Source organism: Bradysia coprophila, chromosome X (assembly GCF_014529535.1).
Source record: "Bradysia coprophila strain Holo2 chromosome X, BU_Bcop_v1, whole genome shotgun sequence".
NCBI lineage: Eukaryota > Metazoa > Arthropoda > Insecta > Diptera > Sciaridae > Bradysia > Bradysia coprophila.
Window position 1 is genome coordinate 8,015,674 of NC_050737.1, and position 17,741 is coordinate 8,033,414.

General features: G+C 32.4%; 1 protein-coding gene across 4 annotated transcripts in view; it reads left to right on the top strand.

Annotated features, from left to right (window-relative positions):
* Nucleotides 1–17,741, top strand: part of LOC119085767 (homeotic protein proboscipedia) — a 73,201-nt gene that overhangs the window by 18,463 nt on the left and 36,997 nt on the right. For 2 of the 4 annotated variants that reach the window (XM_037196252.1, XM_037196253.1), the window contains exon 3: nt 15,068–15,097. The exons of the other annotated variants lie outside the window; for them this stretch is intronic. In XM_037196252.1, the coding sequence (XP_037052147.1) occupies nt 15,068–15,097 (30 nt within the window). The remainder of the gene's footprint in view (nt 1–15,067; nt 15,098–17,741) is intronic. 4 annotated transcript variants of the gene reach the window in all.

A 17,741-nucleotide genomic window follows, 5' to 3' on the forward strand; every position in this document is an offset into this window, starting at 1 on the left:
ATGGACTTTAAACTGTAACAAATGATGAAGTGATGATTTTCTTTCCTATTAAAATTTTGTTTTATTTATCTACGTAGCTGAACATGTATTATTGCATAATATTTACATTATAATCAGAAGCGATTATCTTCGAACGCAATATTAATTATGTATTCATCGCATCTATATAAATGCTGTTCTGTATACTATATTTTTGGTGGAAGGATATTGTTAAACGAGATCCTGTCTCAATTTCACAACAAAATGGACCGCAATTATTTTCAAAGAAAATTACTTTTCAGAAAGAATTTTAGCCGTAAAGTTTTTTCTTTCGTTTATTTTATGGACACAAAGAAGAAAAACGAAATAAGAAAAGAAAAATCATTCACAACCAAAATTAAAGCCTAGATATTTACACACAACTAAAACCGAGACAATATACAGTATAACGTATATGTATAAATAAGAGAAATTTATTTCCTCGCTGAATTTAAATCTCCGAATGAAAATCTTTAAATCCACGATAATTTACTGACTATTATGGGTGGATTGAATTTTCATGTATTCGGATTATTAGCATTTTGAAATAGTTTTGTACTGTCGTTTCGATTCGAGCCTTATGTTAGACTATAACGAAATATTTTACTCTCGTTTCACGTTTTCATATTGTGATTAAAATTTATATCGATTTGTCGATATATGTGCATACGACAGCAGCGATTGTGTTCTAATGTGAAAGAAATGTTGCGTTTTAACATAAAAATCAAACAGAATCGCGGTAAGGCGCAGTTATTAGGTATAGTTAATCGGATAATAATCTGTTATCAACAACGGCGACAATAATAAATATGCACTGTATCTGGTCCTCTTATTAAATGGAATGTATGTTACATCTGTCGAAGTACAAGACTTAATACCTAGAAAAAAATGGTTTTAACAACAGAAGTAATAGATTCAACGATTCAATACCTAATATTCTGACGTTTGCAATTAAATTAAGTTAAGCTATAGCAACGAAACATTTTTAGTAATAAATTAATTTACAGACTCAAGGCTAGAATACTGCCGTTAAATCTATGAAACGTTGTGTGAAACGAACAGTTTTTACTCATTCAGCTCTAAAAAACAATCCCTCATATTAAAGTGACAACATCTCTCATGTACGCTACACTTTTGGAAACAACCGTGAATATATTAACACATGCAAATTGCTACTATTTCTTCTCTACATTTCTCTTTCAATTAAAAAAAATGTAAAGATCGACTGTAATGTTCATTCAGACTCAATTACCTCGTTTAAGACTGCATAATACGCAGAGACAAGTTTTTAATTCTATCAGATTTAACCAAGTTTCTGGCAAAATCCATACGTTTTATTTGAGAAGTTATGTGCAGAAAAGGAACGTGTCCCAGTAGCGATATATAAAAAAATGAAAGTATTTTAAACTACTAAAAAAGAACTTCTTACGACATGGTCAAAGACTATTTCAGGCGGAGCGAAATCCGTGAAATTTCATTTCTCCTATAATTCGCTAATGTGATATGTTCCGTTTCTGCATTTAAGTGTTCATATAGTCCAAAAAAAATTCTGTCTAATGCTTCTAAACCAACGTCATTCACGTTATCATTTACTTCTCAATTGTTACCGACAACATTTTTTCCGTCATCGTAAAAAAAACTGCTCAAGTCAATAAAATTCTGCAAAATATACGTAACGTTTCTGAAAGAAATTTCTATTGAATTAAACGCGTTAAACATTACAACCAATTTTATCATGTACCTCATAAATTTCGAAATATTCATGCCTAGTTAACATGTTATACAAATGACTATCAATATTTTTATTAGTGCCAAATGAAATCGTCGTTCTGCTTTAAACATAAAATGTAAAGTGTATATCATTCCCAGCTTAGTGTTACCGTTTTGTTTAGTATCGTACATATGTACGACAAACTGTGTTTTTTTTTGCTTCTGTACTTCACTCGTATACATTGTAGAACCTACATATATATGTATAAAATATATCTGTATGTTGTATGTATATACATATCAATGCATAATATTCAAAAAAAGGAAGCGCTGGGTAACTTTCTTTCATTTTGAATGCTTCCCCAACCACACTTTTTCTATATAAATTTATAAATTTCCTTTTCAAAGATATGAACACAGCGTTGAGTTTATATCTTTCTCATTTCATATCTCCAAAATACCATGATATTGTGCTCTTCCACGAATTTCCGCATGGCAAAGTATGAGGGTAATTTAAATCGAAGCAAAATTTATACCCTATAAAAAATTTTCACCACTGTTGCAAACTGACTGCTCTCTACTATTTTATATGTATTTAAAAAGAGATAAGGAAAGTTGTTGAAAATAATTTATTGTTAGACTATTTATTGCAAAATCCTAAGGTAAATTAGCACACAGTTTTACACTTTACAATATATGGTGGATTGTGTGGATAAGGAACCGAACGGAATGTTCTTTACACGTACAAGAAAATCTGAATGATAGAATTTATTATTGAAGGTGTTCATAAATAAATCGAAGAGTTAAATAATAACTCGATGATATTATGGGTGTTATCAGGATTGGATATTTTGTCGGGTGTATTTTTAGATAGAAAAATTGGCTACTTATCAGAGAAAATACTTTTAAGGCATCGTTTGAATTGACTTTTAATTCCTTATCGACAATTTTGAATGATATCTGGAAGCTCGCCAAAGATGTAACAATTAATCAGATTAATTAAAATCTAATGTGTAGACGGACTGAAACAATCATACATTTAATCCGACTTTGCAGACATTTTACAATCTAAAAACTTACAATTTTCCGAAATCAGAGAATTCTCAGGACACGTCCACCGTTTACAAAAGGCATGCGAATCAAGATATAATCAATCAATATCCTCCTTTACAATAGTATTTTTTACACGACTAGGTATAAAAAGATGAAAAGTTGAGTTTTCATGTGAATTTTGTTGATCCGAGGCGAAGCCGAGGTCAATAAACACTCAAAAACTAGACTTATCATCTTTTTATACCGTGTTATGTAAAGGATTTTACATGCTAAGGGCGTCGTAAGAAGTGCTTAAAACATGAAAAGTACGGTTTTCGACTCATGTAGCATGTATATTATACAGTCAGAGGCAGTGAATTTTCAGCTTTAATTTGCTTCAGCTGTTTTTCAACTGATCCACACATACAATCAAAACTGTTTATAGTTGTTTAGACGGTTGAAGCTGCTACACGCAAGTGCGTCGTAGTAGTAAAACCTTATAAGGACGTATAAACAGTTTTGATATCGAGGTACGTTTGGCCACTGTTTCGATCTGTGAGGAACTTAAATATGTCTTTCGACATGTTGCATTATTATGTAGTTCAAAAATACCATTTCTCATCAGGCCATGGCGACAGTGGCAAAGAAATGACCAAACTAAGAGAGGTAGTCATAACTTTATACACGCTATTTTTCAGTGAATCATTAGCTAAATGAAGAAATAAAATTCTTCAAAACGCCTCATCACTAAAAAACTTACACTTCACGTGCTGGAGTACTGTAGCTATAGCCACTACAGAGCAGCACATACTGTGAAAGAAAAAGCACACGATGTGTAAACTCTTACACAACAGACCTGTAAACAAGTCAAATGCTCATGCATGAGTAGTTTGAGTTGTTTTGAGTAGTTTGTGTGGATCAGCTGAAAAACAGCTGGACAAAATTAATGCTGAAAATTCACTGCCTCTAACTGTATGTTTGAATAAATGAAGTAAAAGATTTTATTTCAATCGTCGACTAGCGTTCAAGCAGATGTAGTAATAGATTGATTGTTATCATTTCAGAAAATTTGAGAGGACTTGCAAAACCGATTGCAAAATGTATCAGCCCTTCTGAACTGATTAAATAACCGTACTTAGCGTTCTGAAACAAGTTGATGTAATTTCACCCAATTTTCTCAGGATAGATAAGACGAAATTCTAAAACAGCATGCAACTTACCATCTTAACCGAGAAAAGAAAGAACCGAATCCGATATAATTTTGTCGTTCCCCATAGCCCACCGGCATGTTCCATAATCCCATAAGAACAATCTATTTACAAGCAAAAATATTTGTTTAGCAAACAATAATTTCCCGAAATTGTTTTTCAACTTTTCGATACACACAAACACAGTGGTGTAATGTCTACAAATCAGTGTTATGAAGATGTTTTACAGATTTTTTTCGCTGTACTATTCTTCCTATTGAAATTGAAACAAATCGACAGTAATATGCTGTCAAATACACTTTTTTTTATCAATAATCTACGTAATCGATCATTCATCTTGATTTCATCCCATTACAATATTAAACTGCTTTTTTATGGAAGAGCCGAACATAACTAGAAAATCAAAATCACAAAATAACATGGAAATATATTAAGGATGAAAATCTGGCGTGACAAATGAAACGATCCGCGTTGACAAATCGTTGACCTTTCAATATATAATTTATCTGTTAGAGCTTACACTAAACAATACATTGTATATGCTGTTATACAGAGAGTGATATTTATATTTATACTTACCGTTATACTGTGTTGTCATTGTATACTTCACCATCGCATTATAATGAATTTCCCTCCAAATAAAAAAGGTCAACAAAGTGATAGATGATGTTGTGTGAACGGAAAACCATTGAAAAAATCATGTGCTTTATTATTACGTTTATGTTTTTATGAAGAAAAAAAAGGTATATGCTAAATATAAACAGCATTTACTCTTCTGACATTGTGTGTGAAAAGATAGTTTGACAAGGGAGAAGGTGTATTAATGTGATGCACAACGACTTTCTTTTCGAATTTTGTACCAATATTTGAGAAAAAGGGAACTCGTTTTGAATGCTTAATTGTGATATGCTATACATTCACCATAATGAATCTGTTGCATTTCTTAATTACCACTTTTGTTCTGGAAAGGCATTTTGGAAACTGCATTGTTGAAAAACCCTTTCACAGTTGTGTCAGTAAAAATGGAAAAATCCGAACAGTATTTTTGATGATGGTTAGGAAAATCATCGGTCGGATTTTTGCTTTTTTAATTATAATTTTTTTGGAAAATGATCTAATTTTAGAAACGAATAATCTTTCCTTCCATTAACGGCAGACGCACGACCATATTCATTAAATCTAGTACTTCTTTCGGTTTTGTTTGATGCAAATTCTTTTACTTCATTTGCTAGCAGTGTACGCTTTCCTACATAAGTAAACACTAACCACAGGTCATCTTTTATTATTAAGTTATTGTCAGTAACAGATGATTAACAGTTTGCAGAAAAATCTTTCGTTGTCTCTGTCTAGACCACTGCTTTATCTTCATAGGCACCAAGTGGCCCATGGTTCAGGGCGCTGATTCAACGAAGTTAACTGAGTTATGAATAAATTGAAGAAAAAAAAATCCGGCATGTATTCGGCACTCTAAAGGGGTGCTCAGATAAAATGACTTTGGACCTCTGACTCAGACACTGACTTGAAAATCATTCCATATTAGTAATTTTAAATAAATCCAAATTCAAACGCAATACATAGTTTTTGGCAATTGTCAAACAGACTATCTGAGTATCTTAGAGGATACTGTTCAAATCACTATTGAATTAGCTTCACGGTGCATCTAATTTAACGTGAAACGATGGCTTGTAGTTATCTCACGACTTTAGTACCAGCTGATCCTTTTCAGAAATATTATTCATGACAATTCGTTCATTTCTTAATTTTGTTTTTGCTTCAGTCACATTATCCGGACAGAGTTACTATGTGATATTAAATTCACCAACAACCGGCGCTTCTGTGTCAAGTGAATCTGTTTAGTTTCACAATACAAGTTAATGTGCAAAGCTAAGAATATCGACTTTTAAACCATCCTCAATTTAAGGGTGATTCTAAGGTTTTAATAAATTGTTTGATAATAAAGGAGCGACCAAATCATTTGCTTCGGAATGCCCGAATCAGTAGTTAATCATAATTCGTTTCATCGTGTAGTTGATTATTAGGAATGATTGAGTAGAAAAATAAATGAAAACAGGGCATTTGGTTGTTCATGATGCTCGTGTACTCTTTATGGGTTTAACATTATAAAAATAGCAGGCCCAAAACTATTAAAAAATGGTAGTGATGACAATTTTTAATTCACCATTCTCGTAGGACCAGATGAAATTTGATTATCAGTTAGCATCACAATAACAATGAATACGCAATCATCTAGTGGTCATTTCAGTGATTTCTTTTCGATTTGTAAATATTTTTTAAATTAAAAAATGTTTGATAATTTTTGACCTTTTGGCAACGAAAAAACCAATCACGATGCAATCTATTAAATCTATTTCTTATATTGGTTATATATCGCCACACAAAATCTTTTACTTCATTTAGTTTAACATTTGTGCTATCAGTTTTGAAGATTGAACAGTTAGGATTGGTTGACTTAACAATTATTTACAACTTTGTACAAGATGTGGCCCTTTTTATACGAAGATTTTCAAATCAACCCAAATCCATTACAAATGCTCTGTCGCCGGATTGACCAATCCAGGCCTGAGGTCAAATCTGTCGTAAACAGGCTTTTCACGTTGCAATCAAATCAAAAAGGCTATGATAATATGGTTCTCATTGTGGCCACTTTTTTTATTATCGCCGTCTGAATGGGGCTAATTTGTTTTTCAAATAAGAATTATGTAAAATCTTTTACCTAAAGTCATATTCCACTTAAGATATCCCGAAAACATATTTTATGAATAATAAACCATGAAATTGGTAGAAAAATAAACTTTCTTTTATGAACTGTGTTATCTGGTAAATCCCGTAATTTAATGTCATATTAGACGTTGTATAAATGCAATTAAATCCCATTTATGTATGCGAACGCAAAAAAAAATTTGTGGAAATAAAACTTTACTTTACTTTCGATATGATAAAATGTCTTAAAACAATGTCTCTGGGGGAACACCATTTTTTCCTCTCCATGTATACCTGCGGTGAACTAAGACTGTAATTATAAATGGTATATTCTTTACCAACCATAAAAAATGACGCCAGCGGTGAAAAAAAGCAGCAGGTCAGTACAATGATATTGTTGTTCGATATTTTCTTTGAATGGGGGGTAAGTTCGATGTGGATAATGCACAATTGTGGGGATTTAAGTTGCAATTAAATCGAACGCTCCTAACAATTTGACAATTTGGTAAGAGCTGAGCGATCGTTCGTCGTTGAGCTCTGATTTTCGCTTTCCTTTGAAATTTGAACGGAAAAGGTGCGGAAAATTGTAAACTCTTGATGGGCGAAGCATCTTTAAATTTTCGTTTAGTCGCTGAATGTATCTTGGTGGCTAGGTTGGGATCGATTCAATGAAAACCCTTTATAAACAGCAAGCTCCATAAAGTAAGATCTATTTTACGAAAATAAATTCCCAAAATTTCTTTAAATTTCCGAAAATTCTTGAATTCTTAAATACCACCCGAATGTAATTGATAAAACTGAGGCACCTCGATCTGTTGTTATTTTAGAGAAACAGACGGAAAAATTAGGGAATTTTCGGGAATTTATTTCCTCTAAAATATGACCTGCCATAAAGTATCCAACTTTTGTTGTTTAAACGCTTACTGTTGTTGTTGTTATCACAGAATGATATGCGCGCTTCTACCTATTCGTTTGTGGCGTTGCTTTCTTCTCATAGCTCGATTTTGGTATTAAAGTAAAAACTGAAGAACATCCAATCGTTAAAGTTATTCCCGACACCCCATCAGTCTATTCATTTGTAATTCAAAATAAATGCTAAAGCAGCAACCAATCTGCACAGTATGTATTCATGAAAAAAAAAACGAATATAAAAACGGTAGCCCCACAACTATATACCCCAAAGTTCAGTAAAAACGATTTTAAATATCATTTCATTGTCTACCATTCATAGAAATTAAATCCGCAAACCTGGAGAACAGACATATATAATAGTAGCCCCAGAGATACGTGAAAATCATGTTCTATCACTTTTGTGTTCGAATGAACGAAAAATGTTAACCGAAAATTAAGATAACAATTTTTGCCCATAAATTTCAAAATGTTATTGATTTGTTAATATAGATGAAAACTCAAAGTCATTTTTGAATCATCAAAATATATTATTCGATCATGACACGGTTATTTTTGGTTTTGCTACTATTTATACAGATACAAGTTTTTATGTTTGTGCGCGCTCGTTCCTCTCCTTTTCTCTTGTCGTATTGGGGGTGGTTTTCCACAAATATTTCTAATAAAAGCATTATTCATTTATAATACCATTTTGTTGTATTTTACGTATAAATATATACACAAACAATTATTTTTCGTTTTATTTAACATATATACGTACAACACACTCATATAGCAAACCACCAAGCCTCATTGAAATGAATGGAAGAAAAACTTTTACTAACCATTATATGATGATGCTGTTTTGAGGATAGCACAGTAGAATATCAAAATTTCGGTGTGTTGTATGTCTTTTACGAGAACTTTACTTCATATTCATATTGGCTTAAAGAAATATTAGATAAAGTTTTGCTTGTTTATAAACCCTTCTCTTGTTATGCCGTTTTATACGGCTGGACATAATCTTATTTTGTACGGAACGAAAGGCGTTTTTGTGGTGTTGTTAGATTGTTGAAAGTTCATCTAATGTACAAAAACTTCATTGCAAACATGTATCAAGTGGTAACACTGTGTCATAAGAATATTTATATAGACATTCAAGTGTCTTGATATGAAAATAGGGTGACATTCTAGACGTTATATGGATAGTCTGTTTCTATAAATTAAGCAAATTAATAATGGGTTAGAAAGCACTTGGAGACGGAGAAGAGTATGACTGGTTTGACCGTTAAATCTGTAACTTCAATTGCTTAAACGGTTTTCACTGCTTCACTGCTTGTCACAAGTTAAATTAGTTAACGTTCAATGTCAGAAAAATAAAATCTCGTTTGTAACCAACAGCAAGCTTCCTTAATTAGTGGTAATCCTACCAGGACTTGTTTTATTCCGTGAGTGTAGGATTTTAATTCCTACGAATTCAATAAAAGTCCTTAAAAAATCCTTAAGTTCACCATTCAAAGATTTAGGAATTATTTAAGAAGAACTTTTGGTAACTTTTAGGATTTTTAATTAAAAATTTTCAAGAGTTTTTAGGAATATTATGGAATTGAAGTTAAGCTTTTTCTCACGTTGTTGACTTCTACCCTGTTTGCTCTCACATTCTTTAAGCATAAGAGATTTCATTTTGTCGGTTTTCCCTTTTGTCTGACGAGATTACCTTATAAAATGATTCATATCAGCAGCGCCATGACGGAAATACAACTATATGGGAAATAGTTATTTACGTATCTGTTGTGGATGGAATATTTTAGGCAATTTTACGAGCGAAAGCGAAAGTGCCTAAAATAAACCGTCCACAACAGATCAGGGCCTTTTATAAGGAACAAGCGCGTGGGAAAAATCCCCTCCAGGCCCACCTGAATCCCCTCCACTTTTTATAAATCCCCCCCAGTGCCACCCACTTTAAAAAAATACTCTACAGTCTCTCACTTACAGTCAGTTACCAAAATTATAAGAAGTTGTTATTCTTTAAAAAAGATCGCTGCGCGGCAGCTCATTATTAGTCAACTGCGAAGTATCACAATAAAACTTTCGTCCGTATTTGAGAGTATTTGAGTAAATGTTATTCGGCTCTCTTTTTTGTTCCACGTTAGTTAAGTGATTGCTGTGGCTTCTTCAGTTCGTCCTTAAGGATTCGATGGTTAAAGAGTTTAGATTCACAAAATAGAAATAAAAAGGTAACTACAATTTGAATGAGGAAAGGAAAAGCTTATGAAAATTGGATAGTTTCCAATCTAAGGTCTATTGAGTGACCTAAAGTCTGACTACTCGACCATAGAACGTATAGAAGATTTTTAAAATAGAATCGGAATAATAGCCCTAAGATAAGTTAATCGATTTGACGCTGAGATGGTGACTTTATGTTCATTGTTCTTTTAGCATTTTAACGGAAGCTTAAAAAACCGAGGACCATTGGAATTATTAGGGAAATTTTACAATTCTATTTTTTCGTTGCGAACCCAAAAAGCTGACCGGAAGTTGCTTGTGTGGTTAATTGGACAAAGCAACTCTAATTTCTCTAAAAATAAACTCTGTAAGCGTAAACTAATTGCCGATTAATTAAGAAGTGTTTGATCTTCACAGTACCAATGAATACTACTGGTTTCCGTCAAAATGTTCCAAGAACAAAACTTTGAAACAAAGAAAATCCAGTTCCACTAACTCATTATCAATTATCAATTCCTTAGTAGATTTTTTATTTCGAAAAAGTATGGTATTAGATTCCGGACGGAAAGTTCTTTCAGTTATATAAAAATGTCAAGTACCAAAATATTTAGCGTTAGAAACGTAACTAAGTTTCTACTTATAAATTGCCTATTCGGATTTCTGATCACCCTCCTCCCAGTAACTAGTAAAAATAAGATTGCGTTGGATCTACTTACAGGGAGACAAAGGTGAAATTCAGCATATTTTCTCATTTGAGAGTTGTTGTGGTTTGTGATTGATTCCAAGAAAAGTTCGTTGAACAAGAGAAGATTTTAATTTTTTGAATTTTGGTTAGGCACGCGCTCAAAACAAGGATGAATAAAATAAAAATCTAGATTTTCATTTGTTAAACAAATTTTTTGTGGAATCATTTACAAACTAAAACAAATGGCAAAACAGAAAACATGACGAATTACACTTTTCTCTCCCTGTAACTCGTAAAATAACTGCCAAAAAGGCAAGTAAGGGCCGAAGAACTGACAATAACTCTTTTCGAAACGCCACTAAATCGTGAAAGTTTGACTGAGTTGTCCATGTCCTCCTATGGAAACTTAATAAAGCTTTTTCGGATAGATGATCCATAATACCTTAGTGTTCCAGGAATTAATATAGAAAATATTGAAAAGATTGTGAAATCAGAGAATGTTCTGCAGATAAAACACACAATATACATTCAACATTAAGCGGCACCTGACAGTAACCCTAGTCACTAAAGTTGTCAAATTTGAAGCTTGTCTAATTTTTCAAAGAAGGCCCCTCACAATAAAAATATAGGTCCCCTTCACGGAAAAAATTGGGGGCCTTAAATTGAAGTCCCCCCCAGTGCGAAACTCTTATAAAAGGCCCTGCAACAGATGCGTATACAACTTTTCATGCTGAGCGCCTAAATTCCGTAATTTTTGCCCAAGGCATGAAAATACTAAAACTAAACATTCACTGAAAGATGGAGACCTCGATGCGGACCTTGCTACGTATTCACCTGTGTCCACACAACAATTGATTGTGGTGTATGTCAACCCACTAATAATTGCTCCCATAAATGGTAAACTATATTTACGAATGCTATTATCCACAAAACATTCCCTGTAATGCTATATGTAATTACCGCTATGCAAACGATGTGTATATGCCTTGGCCTATGCGTGAAAACCCATTGGTGAATAAATCGCTAGCAAATAAGTTATTCAAATTGTGGCAAAACTTCTCGTGCATAATTATGTTTACGTTTTCCAATATCTCAAAATGGGGGAGTGTTTGATTGGTTTACTGTTCGTTTCGTTTCACAAAATTTTCATTGAATTCACCATATAGCATCCAAGCGCAAACATTATGCTAATAAAACCTTACAAAATCGTCCACACTCCTTTATGTGCCACTCTAGCATGATTGTTTGATGGGAGTAATAACCGATCTCAAAGCTCGCTTCAAATTTTAATCCGAATAATCAGATGTTGATATCTTAAACAAAACAAAAAATATTTTCCACTTGATCCAAAACGCATTTGTAAAGTATAAAGTGTGTGTTTATGGATGTGTGTGTGTGTGTTAATGAATGGAAAAACAACATGTTTCATACGCACACAGACGTCTATAACCACCCTTTGGAATAATGTTCAGAGTTTTACTTAATTTTTATACGGAACACATGACGCTCCATACACAACCAAAATGTAACGTATAGTCAAAGATAAACCCTCTTTCATTTCGACTGATTGTCCACACCTACTGTCAATCAAAATGTCACTCTTCACTCATTGTAGATAATGTATTTTTCTGAGGCCTATAGCATGTATATGTAGGAAATTTACATAAGTCCTGTATGGTAGAATTTGTAGATCGAATTGAATATATAGTTACTTTGGAGACATTCGAAAATTGTATCGCAGATATGACAGAATTTTTTTTTTGTTCGTTTTTGGTTGTAACTAGTGGAAGTTGCTATGCAACTACATTTATATATATTCGTCTTCGTTTGGTGAAGTTTTTCTTTTCGACCATTTTTTTTTCTCTTTTACATCCTGAAATTGTGAATGAATTTTTTTTGTACATAGAAATGCCTTTTCGTTAAAGCACAGAAGGGAAAAACGTTGATTTACTGTGGTCCACTAACTCGACTCAAATTACGTATATATCCTATTGTAATGCTGGCTTAACACACCATTTTTAACGAACGTTTTGAATCACTTCAATGTGTAATGTATGCACGCTTCCTGAAATCAGTTCAGATTCCATAAGTTCAATTCATCCTACCACCAAATCAATCAGACCGAAATTCCATATTTCCATGAAAGGCAATTTTTGCAGTAAAATATAAATTTCCATTTTTACGACAATTTAGTTTAATGTTATTGTATGTAGTGGTAATAAAATAAATAGGGAAATATGGCATAACATTCATGTCAAACATTGCCGATAAATGTGTAATGTGTTGTGTCATCTTCATTTTCATTCACAGTGTGATGCTGACGAGTTTAGACGAATCATTTTATCGCATAAAATAAAAATTGATTTTTTATGTTAATGGAGATTTTATTTGGAAGAACTATTGTCGATAGGCGGTTAGAATTAAAGAAAAGCAATGCATTTGACCATATTTATTCATTAGTATTTTTCTACATCCATCAATTTCGAATTGGAGTTCGAATAATGCAATTTAAAAATCTTAAGAGAACGAAGGCAAATATTTGTACCATTTGTAACATAACATTATAGCAGATCGTTTACACAACAAGTTGGATAGTGCTACTACTTATCGTGCTTATCTTTGAACTATGTTGTATGGTCAGCTGCCAGCTTCTACTTAAAAGCCGAACGCGTTTTTTTTTTCTTGTTCCATCAGAGATACCGTTGTTTTCATCAGTACGTACCAATTTTGCATTCATGCTTGCTCCTCAATATTCATCTTTTTCCGATGTAGCTGTTAAAATCATTTAGTCATCTGTTGTCGATAATGCCGACGAAAAAGCAATGAACTCTGACGAAAATCTAAATGTATTCTATAACTGATGAAGTAAAAGATTTTGTGTCTAACACCTGATTTTGCGAATCACCTACCGTTTGTAACAGGTTAGGGAATATTGTGTTACGTCTTCAACAATTACAATATTTTAAACATTAACTGGGCGCAGAGTTTGAGAGTATAAGATTCTCTCTTACTGACTTAATAATTTTTTTTTATAGAAAATAGCTGTTCATTATTCGATGTCTAAATTGTTATCAGGTGGAGAAGTAAGCACTTTACAAAACAAGGATTTTGTCTGCATAATTATCCGAGTCGAACTCTCAGTTTCGTTTGATTTTTGTTTGAAATTTCAAAAAGATTATTGATCATAAATTGGTCTTGACCGACTTCCATCAAAAGTCTTTCACACGAAGAAAAGTGGATACCGAACTCACTTTTCCTCGACTGTAATCAGTAAAAATTATTAACTTTTAGTACAATCACAATATGACCTTGTATCTTCAGACCATACTTGGCCGATTTTTTTTCAATTTCACAGGTGGAATCGATTTGTTTTGTTTGTTTTCGTTTTTTTTTTTGTAGATCAGTAAGTCAATTTCTACTCGCCTCAATACTTAATGAGTCGTAACGAATATATGAAAAAGTGGCGACCTAAATTTGCAGATGTTTCCATGATATTATTTTTCTACAATTTCCCAACAGTCTTCAGCATAACATACCGGATAGGAAAAATTACAAGTCGTTTGATTTATAGAACGAAATAAAATAAATGTTAATATGCTCGAATCTCTATTGCACAACACACATAAATTGTAGATTTCTTATTCATATGGAAAATGCGGTGTCTTATATCATGGAAATGTTATATATCTGTGCGTTATTGTTGTACCAAAATGCAAATGTACTGTGAGCTTTGTGCTATAGAGTCCCGAAATTCATGAAATCATAACTCTTTGAACTGCACGACTTTTCCAACAAGTAGATAAACACATAAAACGTAAATACGACGACGATTCTGGCATAATAGGGGTAAACTTTATGTCTTTCCAGAGCTATTTTCATTCAGCCCTTTTACCATCGCAAATAATTTATAACCGCGAATCACGTGTCAACCACGATTTTCACCAGATTGTTGTTTCGGTTAGAAAATGATTTATGAACATGTGCGATGTAATGTTCGGTGTGGAAAATATCGTATGCAGACATACCTTTTCGTTAGATTTGTCGTGTATTTAAGGTATTAAATGCTATATGTATATGATATAATTAACGTTGTTAACACTGTATTTAAATTGAAATAACTTGAAACTCTCTATAATGGTATAAATGATACGAAATGACGAATGTATAAAATATCTAAAGTATATCGCTGAGAGTTTGTATGTGTGCTCATAAATCCGTATTATTCGGTTTGAGATTTTCGCTCACACATATTTTGCTTATTAATGACGCATGAGGTCAGTATTTCCGAATTTATTTATTTACCTTTTTCGTTGATGGTGTTGCTGTTGTATACCTGAGAGATGGACACTGTATTGTACCTATCGGTATATTATATATACATATCCTATGCAATTAATATAATAGTTCGTGTTAGATAATTACCGTATATGGACGATTAGTTTCCGGCAATTTGTGTTTTACGCGATATACATACAAATTTTTTGCAATTAAATTAATAACAAATGATCACTTATGCAATTATATTAAATTATTCTTGCGATTATTTTATATTTTTATGATTTTTTTTGTGTATTTTTAGGTGAGATAAAGCTCTCGATTAACGATGGCGGTAAGTATCTCAAAAATATTATTTTTTAAATTTTATTTAAAGATTCATCCTATCATTTTAAATATTTAATGACACATAATGACGAATTTGTGGTTGAACGTGTTCTACACAAATATATCCCAACCATATTGCATTTTCGATCCCATATTTAATTGTGTTTCGCATTTTTTTTAAATTTTTTTATTTTTTATATAATTCTTGATCCGATCCGATCCGATGAAGTAACGATTAGCTTTGTGATTGTAATGGCGAATCATGTATCATGATAAACATGTAGCTGATCGCGTTTAACAACAAAATATGTGAGAGTTATCGGATGAAGTAAAAGAACTGGGAGTATCTGTTTGTTTCATACCTTCTTAAACCGATTCTTTCCATATGAGATACTGTTACAACACGTATGTACGTACCGAAGGGATGATAAGATTAATAATTTAATTATTTGGTTGACTAGACCTCAAAAAACGTCAAAGAAGGTCTGGATTCGCTTTTAACGTCTGAAAAATTGCAAATATTTTCTCGAAGAAATTGAAATTAAAAAAATAAAATAAAAGTCAACTACAAACTGATTAAACCGATTGTTTGAGAATTAACACAGCAGATGTCAATGGATAGTTTTCAGTTTTCTGAGTGTTTCTTTCGACTTTGAAGATTTTCTGATCAAATGATTCTCAAGTTTCAGAAATTTTCAAAAGAAAATTTTGAGAATTTTTTCTCTTGACGAAGAATTTTCTACCTTTACCTCTCCCTCGGCCAAGAAGTTGAAATTAATATCGATAGAGTGACAAAAAATAAGACACTTAAACCCACGGATATTACGCTGGAATTACGCAGTAATTAGAGCTTGTTTGTGAGGGGGAACGTTAAGTATGTCATTTATGCACTGTTTAGTGACTTTAAATCGAAATTTCAAGGATTTTTCTAAATATCAGTAAAGTTAAATTAGAGGAATTTTCATTGAGAATTTTTGGTTTTAGTTTTTTGTATTGACAAAAACAGCTAAGACACTATAAACATTATGCGTTTGTAAAAAATCTCTGACTGTCATTGTCATGTATAAACAGTTATTACCTTTTACAATAAACGGCAAAAGTTGATCACGCATGGTAAGCAATAAAATCTGTTACTTCTGTTTGTGAAAGACTTCTCAGTGCAGTAACAAATCTTTTACTGGTTATTTTGGGTGGTTCTTCTCGGCGCGGCGATACAGTTGACATAACTGAATTCAACGATGTAATGGGTTTTGCAAGTTTTACAAGTTTACAAACATTAAAATTTATGTATTACATTCCGGACATTCCCAACCCCTTGTGATTAAAAAACAATTTTTTTGGATTATCACAAATTTATTTTCAACCGTCTCATCCCATGGAACACTTCACAGTTATTTCGAACATCTGAGAATGTATCAGAATGAAGGGGTTGAATAGTGGTCAACTTTCGCCTGAGTCTAATTGTTTTTTCAGTATGTTTCGATGATAGATGCTCCATAACTAATCGAAATTATGCATGAAATCTACGCGCGTAAATACATATAAAGTCGGTTGGGTTATGCCGTTTTAATGGTTTTTCCCATTTAAATATTATTTTTTTTCGTTAGATTCTGATATAATAAAATGGTTTTAAGGCGAACATATTTTTTATTTACAAACACATTCACGGCAATAAATTTAAAACTTTAAACAGAACTTAACATATTTTACTTTCGAAAACTTATATATATTTACTTTATGCTTACGTTTCAAGCAAATATATATATCCACCGCGTATACCGTTCCTATTGCACTATATATAAAACGTTTTCAGGAAATTAATTCTTTCCAGCAGTTTAAAAGTCACCCTCGCCAAAGCAGAATATTATAATAATTTTATCGTACTCCGTAAGGGTGGTTAGATGCAGCTCTTGTTTTTATGTTATATTTTCTTTCGTTTGGATGAATTTTGCCTTAAAAAGTCACCCAGCCCGTCAACGACAACGACGAATTAAAATAGGAAAAAAAACACCCCATTTAAGATAATCCGAAAAAAACACCCTATTTTAAAGATAAAAAGATGCGTTTCAACCGCAAGATATTTTAACGGGTAGTTTACCTAAATGTTTTTTATGTCCTATAAAAAACCCCAAATTATTTATTTTAACAGCAAAAATATTATCTTCAGAATTAAATGTAAAGATCGTAAAATAGGCTTTTGGGGTTTTATAAAAACAAGACGTTTTCAGACTTGTTCAACATCCATAAATCATTTGACGTCCTTGTCTTTTTTTATTTAAATATTGATTTTCAATAGTCGTCGCGGCGCTAAATGATGTTTATCACCTTTTTTTGAGAGAAGTAACGCAAGAGTCTGTGTGTAGTTGCCGCATTTAATTACACTCGAAATTTGTTTCTGTATATATACATACAATAACAGCGTTTGAGCATGGTAACCTTGACACGAGTTAAGTTTTGGATAAAGAAAAGAATGCGTTTCATACTAGCGTATAAATACTATGTTGCGGGAAGATGTTAAAAATCAAATGTCGTCAAAATTGAATGATAGTCATCATACAGTCACCATGTGTTTTGATCGTAAAAAAAATAATGAATGAACTTGAGCCAGCAATTTCATCTAAACGAAAATTTTCTGTCATTCCATTACGGAA